Source organism: Solanum pennellii, chromosome 2, assembly GCF_001406875.1.
Source record: "Solanum pennellii chromosome 2, SPENNV200".
Classification (NCBI taxonomy): domain Eukaryota; kingdom Viridiplantae; phylum Streptophyta; class Magnoliopsida; order Solanales; family Solanaceae; genus Solanum; species Solanum pennellii.
This window is the reverse complement of record NC_028638.1, coordinates 38,231,269-38,239,505: the sequence shown is the minus strand read 5'-3', so window position 1 is coordinate 38,239,505 and position 8,237 is coordinate 38,231,269. Positions and strand designations below refer to the sequence as shown.

Below are 8,237 nucleotides of genomic sequence, written 5' to 3'. Positions count from 1 at the left end.
TTATTTAATGAGTTTAAGTCTTCCGCATTATTTTCTGTTGATATATGTTAAAATGATAAGGGTTAGATTGGTTGGTTCGCTCACATAGGAGGGAAATTGTGGGTGCCAGTCGCGGCCCCGGTTTTGGGTCGTGACATCAGAGGGCTAAATCAAAGTTTGAAACACTGTGGACCCTAGAGATCCTAATATACAGCAGATGGAACAAACAAATTCTTCAACTATTCATCATATCTTTAATTATAATTAATATCCTCACCTTGGTAAAAATAAGAATTTTCTTTTAGGAAATTTCATATTCCCTTTATACTTTCATGTCTTGTTTATATGATATCCACAATGGTTGCCAAAAATTGATGGTAATTGAGAAGAAGAAATCACCATAATATGGAAACAGCCAATATATTTGGGTCCCAATCTCATACAAACATAGGACTTGGTTCAAATGCTGGACTTGCACAAAAGGTATGGTCCTTTTAAGACGAATTCAAAATTTAAATTTGATTAGATTCAACCTTTAAAAAATTTATCATTGCACACATGCAGTTATTTGCCGAGGCGATTGGGGCTTACGTGATAATATTTGCATGGTGTGGATCAGTAGCAATGTATAAGCTGCAAGATGATGAAAGCATAACGTTTGGAGGTATAAACATGACATGGGGAGCTGTTGTTATGGTCATGGTTTACTCCATGGCACAAGTTTCTGGAGCTCATTTTAACCCTGCTGTAACTCTCATTTTCACCGTCTTTCGTCGCTCCCCCTGGAAATTAGTACGTACCAGTCATAGTAACTTTTTTCGATTTACCAACAAATGACATTAAAATAAAATCATATGGTAAAATTGCTAGATTTAATTTTAGTGTATGAAGAAACTAATTAACATCACATTCATGTGATGCAGGCACCAGTGTACATAATAGCTCAACTAATTGGCTCAATTCTGGCAGGCGTTACTTTAGCATTATTGTTGGATGTAAACCCCATAGTTTATTTTAAGCAATTTATCTAAATTGGGTTAAAAAATAACCCCCAATATAATATTTGGATTGAAAAAAGTTAAGTATTGTAATGATAATGAAGTACAGGTTACCCCACAAGCATTTAACGAATTTAAATAAACATTTTATTTTCCTTGTTTTAATTTATGTAACAATTTATGCTTTACAAAAATTAATTTTATAAATTTTTAAACTTAAATTGCATCAGATCAATTTAATTTATGAAAAAATAATAAATGAACAAGAAATAATTATGAAAAAACAAAAATGTAAAATTTTCTACCAAAAAGATGAAAACTCGTTGTTTGTCTAAAAAAAAAAACTTATTTGTATCGATTGAGATTAGAGTACATACAAATAAGTTTGGAAAAATCTTTTTGGCCAGAATAAATTTTAATCTTTTTAAATATTTTTATCCTTGTAATTTTAATATATTTAAACTAAAAAATGAAAGAAAAAAAATTTGTTTAAAATAAGAAAAATATTATAATTTTTTAATTCTCTGGTCAATTTTTGTAGACATTTAGCACTTTCCAATAAGGTAAATCAACTAATTTATTTACTAAATATAAATTTCACTGGATAAATAGTTGTTATTAAAAAAAAACATTGTACCATGAAATTCTTCTATGCATAGATGAAGATAAAATGATTGAATCATTTATGAATAGTTCGGTTATTTTAGTTTTCGTTTTTATAATGTCTCATTTTTAGCAAGTTATTGTTAGGATCGAATTTATGCACACACACTTGATGAATGAAGAAAACAAGAACTTTAAGCGAAAGAGATGAGAGATCTAGAGAGAAAAAGAGAAAAATCAATATTTCGTGATAACACTCCGTGAGTAAACTTCCACGGTGGTGGAGTATATATATTAATAAATCACGAGTATTTTTGGTTACAGAGAATAAATAGAGAATAAATAGTACAACCTAAAATTTAATATGAACAGTTATATGTATTAATCAGACTCCACAACCTAACAGTTATTACTATGCATTAATAAAATTAATTAAGAATTATGAAATGTGAGATGCACCGCGAAAGAATGTATGGATGCAAAATATAATCAAACACTTGTGCAAGACAATTTATTACTTTATTACTAAACACGTAAAGAGTATCGTAAAAATATTTAAAAACAGATTATAAGAAAAGGGTAATATTAAATATCTATATTTGCTACTAGATACCTAATTAGAGCACAATATAAGAAAAACTTAGAAGTACAAAAAAATAATCTCCATATTAAGAAGAAAAAAAAAGCATAGCAGCACCGCTTTAAAATTGTAATAGATGCTAATATAAAAAAAATTTACATTCTTTATAATAGATGATATTTATTTTAAATGTTCAAGTATGATTTTAAGCACGAGTAATTTTCACTTTTGCAAATTTTAGCTTCTTTTCGTGCCATTAGTTAAAGAGGAAAATAGAACTTTAAAGAGGAAATACAATTTAATCGGTTTAATTTAATAGGGTAATATTTAGATATCGTTCGATAATATTTCAGCGTCCTTTTAAAATTGCATTATTTTTTAAAAAAAAATTAATATGCCTTCCTTTCATTAATAAGGAGATTTATTTTACTTTTAAGTATTTTTATATTTTCCTCTAGTTAGGCATCGTAATTAGAAATAATATATATTTTTAAGTTTTAATATAATTTTTGTATAATTGATTTTAAATAATTCCGTGGGTCTTTTGAGTGTACGTGCCAATTAATAAAATGTCTTATATAAGTAATATTGGTTATGTGACTCCCAAAATAAATTTCTCGATGACTAATTTTGTATTATATAAATATAAATTCTTTAATTAGAAAATAATAGCAAAATATAATTAAAATAAAAAAAAAAAGGGAGAGAAGAGAGAATTTTTTATTAATAGACAGAAGAGAATCATCCGAAGAAAATGAAATATAATTTTTTGCAAATTTTGGTCAAAAACTGTAGAAAAGGTTTAAAATTCTGATGCGTAGTAAATGTCCAACAGCGGGAAGTTGTCGATAGCTATAGTTAAACCTCTAGCAAAGTTACAATAACACCTAACTAGTCGAAGATGTCTTAACTTGATGCATCTGTTAGTGTAACGATCCTTTTGATCGTTTTGAATGTTAAAGCAAATATTTTTTAATAGGTTTTAATTGGATATTTTGAACTATTCATAATTATAATTATGAAATTAGTGGGATAGTTTTTATAATTAAGTTAGTTGGTGGTTAAAAAAAATAACAGTAAAATAAATAATGGATCACTTTTACCCCTTTATAATTTGGAAATTTTTTCAAAATGTCAATATTTTAACATTTAAGAGCACTCATTAGCAACACTTTCAATATTTAGTAAAAATGTCAAAAATTTATTTTTGTTATGTATCTTTATGTTTTTGTTAATTATTTTTTTTTAATGAATAGAATTTTTATATAACAGAGAAATTTAAGGAAGAGAATTATTTTAAAAAGGAATAAATGCTTAAAAGTCTCATAAGTTACAATTTATCAAAACACACCTACTTCCATCTCTTTCTTTTTATTTTACAATGTTATAAAAAATACACCACTCACCATTGTTTTAAAAAAATTCAATATCCAATTTTCTTAATCTTATTTGTTTCTAAACACTTTTATTTACCAAAATAAATATTCAAATTTCACTAATTATTCTTATGAAAATCACGAAAGTAAAGAAGTACCACATCTATTAAATTTTCAATATCCAATTTTCACTAATTATTGTTATGAAAATAACAAAATCAAAAATTCAATATTCAATTTTCACTAATTATTGTAATGAAACTTTATGATAAATACGTTATAGTTTTATATTTTAAATTGAAAAAATTTTAATTTAGAAATTTGAACACCTATAGTTTTATTTGTTATTTGACATATTTTTTTTCACAGTGTATTTGTTTTATTTTTCAGAATTTAGTATCTTTGCTTAAATTGTATTCATTCAATATGTATACCATTTATATTTGTATGCATTCTAGTTTTCATGTTGTATTTTGTATAATAAAACTTGTATTTCTTTATTAGTTTGTATTCATTCCAATAGGTATGCAAAATAAATTTGTATCTATTTAAAAAATATATTTGTATTCATTATTTTTTAAACTGTGTATTTATTTTTCTCTTCAGAATCTTGTTTCCTTTCCTAAGTCGTATTCATTCCAATATATATATATATATATATATATATATATATATATATGTATATGTATATATTTGTATTTGTATTTGTTCTAGTTTTTATATTTTATTTAGTAATGATGTATAAAATACAAAAATAATATGATGGAAAAGTGAGAATGAAATATAAAATTGAAAAAGAGTACGAGAATATTTATTGCAATCATTCTTAAATAAAAACAAATGTTAATAGCATTCATACCAGTTTGAATAAAAAATGAGTCTAGATACAAAAATTTGAAGAAAAACTATAAAAACAAATAAACTAATAGAAAGTTGTTCTTCTTATAAATAAAATACGTAACTAGTTGACATACTTTTGAGATGAATACAAATTGGGGACAAATACAAGATTCATTAAACTATGCAACATAAGATTTTTAATAAATACAAATCAGTGTTTTGAATACAATTTGAGAAGGAATACCAAATACTAAAATATACTATAAATACAAAACAAACTAATAGAAAATTGTTCTTTCTCAATTTGGTCTTCAACAAGTTTTTCGAAATCTTCTACACCAATTTTTTTTTCTTTTATTAATAGTGTATTTACCCTTTTAATATTACTATCTTGAACTTGAATGCGGGTAGAATCATAAAGAAACTTAGATCTTCTATCTTGAACCATTTTAGTTGCACAAACTACATTTTCAAATAATTCTAGAGTAATGCATAAATCAAAGAGACAAAATTCCCAAAAGTTGATGATTATATGTGATACTTCTTATACTCCTCTTTGAATCAGAAATTGGATTACAATTTTTGTATTTTTTTCTTTATTTAAATTCTTAACTGAAAATAGAAAGATTGAAAAACACACAAAAATCTAAAAGTTTCAAACGAAAACATCGAACAATAGAATAAAGATGAATACCTTAATCAATGATATTGTTAAGAATTCAATTTCTGAAACAAAAAAAAAAAGGGAAGAGTGATATGGGGAATCTGAAAAGTGGGGGAAACGTGATATGGAGAATTTGAAAAATAGGGGAAAATGGAAGAGATAAATTTTAGAGAGATAAAATAAATTATTCTTTTTAAAATTTGGTAAGGATAAATTGAGAGACATGTATTGTTTTTTTTTTTACTAGAAACATGTGCTTTGTGAGAGAAATTAGAAAGTGACTTAGGATACATTATTTTTTTAAAATAATGATATTTTTGATATTTTTACTAATATTTTTAAAATAAGGAGATTTTTTTACTAAATATGTTAGTTTTTTTTGACTAATTTACTAATTTTTCCTTATAATTTTAAGATATACATACAATTAGGGTAATAACTGATCTGTAAAAAGAGTAAGGATTTGAGGCAAGGAAATAGCGACATTAAAGAGCAATTGTGCATTTTTTCTTTTGCGGGTTCGTTTTTCTGTTTATGATTAGCTACTTAATTGTTTAATGTTATAGTTCTTTTGTAACATCGAATAAGTATAATTAGTTATTTATATGGTGGCTGTTATAAGAAAATGTGGGGTGGAGGATATATATATTTATATTATATAATTGATAGAGAATGAATTAGGGGACAATTTCTGCAAATGGATGGCTACTAATGATGGCCTAGGAATTTCTAAAGAAAGTGAGGGTTAATGCATGTGCTGTCTTTGGTAAAATTGAAGTGGGTTTCTATTGCTGCAAGTGTGCCACTGGTCTCATAACCAGTGGGTTCAATTGTTAATATTAGTGGGAAATTAGGATACCAGTGGCTTCAATTGTTAATATTGGTGGAAAATTAGGATACACTAAAGGTAAATTATGGCCTAATTATGAGTTTACTAATGTGGTGTCCTGCATATTGCATGTATGCAGGTTAATTGTGATTCCCATGTAAATTGGGTAAATTTTAGATTTTTCTTAAAGTTATCCTATTATGAATTACGTCTTGGTACATGAAAATATATGCTTAAATATTAAGTGTATTGCACTAGTTAAATATCATTAAAGTTATATCAATGGAAGAATTAAGACTTATCCTTATGGTTGGACGATAGGAAAATTGATTATAATATTGGGTGAATTTTTGGGTTAGACATATGATAATGTGGATGTCTATAGACTTGGTAACTTACAATTACGAATACTTGATAGATTGAAAACGTTCAACGGCGTTAAGGAAAGGAAAGACGTTGAAGAAATAGCTTGCTTGACTTCAGTCTTCAGTGGAGGTAGGTTATGGTTTATGATATTTGATAGTAAACTCTTAATAGTAATTGATATGCATTGAATGATATTGTGACGTTTTCTATGTGCTTGATTGTGTGGTTGTGTGTGACTTAGTTGTGTGTTTTGTGATTGGTCTGAAATCCCGAGACCGTGAAATCTATATTCAGGAACCCTCTTTATCGAAGTGATGCCTTGAATAAAGAAGGCTTGAAGAAATATTATCAATGAATTGAAAGTGCTGATAATAAATGGTAAAATAATGGTATAATTGGATCGGAGTGTCACGTTACGACACAGTATAATTGAATCGCAGTTTCACATTTCGTCACGGTATTCTTGGATCAGAGTGTCACGTTCCAACATGGTATTCTTGGATCGAAATGTCACATTTTGACACAGTGTAATTGGATCGGAGTGTCACGTTCCAACACTAAAACATTAAGGGAAAATGATATGGAATTAACGGAATGTACTCAATCTCAAAGAACTCAACACCTCAAATAGTTTAATTGGAGGCATGAGTCCTCATGGGTGATCTTGATATTGTTGACTTATACATACTTACTTTAGTGTTGTTGACACTTGTTCATGTTGTTTGTTGTTTAACACATGTTAAGTGCTATAATTAAGTTAATACTATTATTCATTGTATATTAGTTTCTATTTTGGGTTGGCCGATGATATCTACTCAGTACATGTTGCCCTGTACTGAGCCCTACTTGTGTTTTTCTTTGTTTTCCTTTTATGGAGTGCATCGAGTGTACCAATGACTTCGAATTGCCCTCAGCTCTAGTCAGTTTCCATCTTATCAGGTTCCAGGGTGAGCTATTCATTCAAGCTCGTGTTGGATTCTCTCGTCATGACATAATGTCCTATTTTTTCGAACACATACCATTTTATTCTTTTTTTGGTGTATTTGATATTCTTAGACTTAGTATCAGAGATTAGATTTCCTTGATGTGATGACTTTCAGGTTTTGGAAAACAATATTTAGTAAGATTTTAAGTTTCCGCATTATGCTTGTAGGTTGTAAGTTGGGTTAAATTTGTTGGTTTTCCCACCTAGAAGGTTAAGTGTGGATGTCACTCACGACTTGTTTTGGATCGTGACAGTTAGAAGTACATGAGTAGTTATAAATACCAAACACCTTAACATAAATGTGTGGAAGAACCCGTTAATTACTAAAATATCTCAACATGCAAGTAAGATGAGGAAGTAAATACGAACCTTTGAGTAACGTAGTGGAGCAAGTCCATGTTGCCAAAATTCACGATGCATCAATACTGACATTCACGTGCAACACACATGCATCAATATTATAGTATTAGAAATGATAAAGATGAGAAGTATCTCCTTAATATGAATAGATATGAACTACCACTTTAAAAGACTAATAATATGAAATTGAGATCACAATAATCACGTACCGCTCTATCATCGGTACAAACAACGAACATTAGAAGAAAGGAAATGAATCAATGATGATCTCAGTAACCAAAGATTGAGCATTGGATCCAGCTGGAATTGTGTTGAAATAAGATTCTGAGGTGACGTATAACAATAGTGTTAATGTACCACTTGCTAAAATCGACCTCGTTACTTGAGCTATGATGTAAAAAGGTGCCTATATTCAGGTCGTCTCAACGTACTTGGGGCCTAAGCAAAGTTATAATTTGAAACCTAATATAAATATACTTCGTATACATATTTATTCAAATTTTATTTCTATAATAAGTTGACATATCATATAAAAGTTTAGTGCAATTTGTTTAACATTTTTTGTTATACCATTTTTTCTCTTAAAAAGAAAAAACTTGAGCTTTTATGGCCTGGGTTCGAACCCATGCTTGAACGTTTCATTTATTTATTTTTGGC

At 27.8% G+C, this 8,237-nt stretch overlaps 1 protein-coding gene across 1 annotated transcript; it reads left to right on the top strand.

Annotated features, from left to right (window-relative positions):
• The first annotated feature begins 248 nt into the window (after window positions 1-248).
• On the top strand, window positions 249-1,131 carry LOC107009982 (probable aquaporin NIP-type). The gene is made up of 3 exons (XM_015209275.2): window positions 249-462; window positions 544-771; window positions 903-1,131. The coding sequence occupies exons 1-3, from the start codon at window positions 385-387 to the stop codon at window positions 1,008-1,010; spliced, it is 414 nt and encodes a 137-aa protein (XP_015064761.1). The 5' UTR covers window positions 249-384; the 3' UTR covers window positions 1,011-1,131.
• Window positions 1,132-8,237: the final 7,106 nt, after the last annotated feature.

Coding starts and splice junctions, on each gene's coding strand:
- LOC107009982 (XM_015209275.2), top strand. CDS start 385: ATGGAAACAGCCAATATATTTGGGTCCCAATCTCATACAAACATAGGA. Junction 463..543: donor ATGCTGGACTTGCACAAAAG/GTATGGTCCTTT, acceptor GCACACATGCAG/TTATTTGCCGAGGCGATTGG. Junction 772..902: donor GTCGCTCCCCCTGGAAATTA/GTACGTACCAGT, acceptor CATGTGATGCAG/GCACCAGTGTACATAATAGC.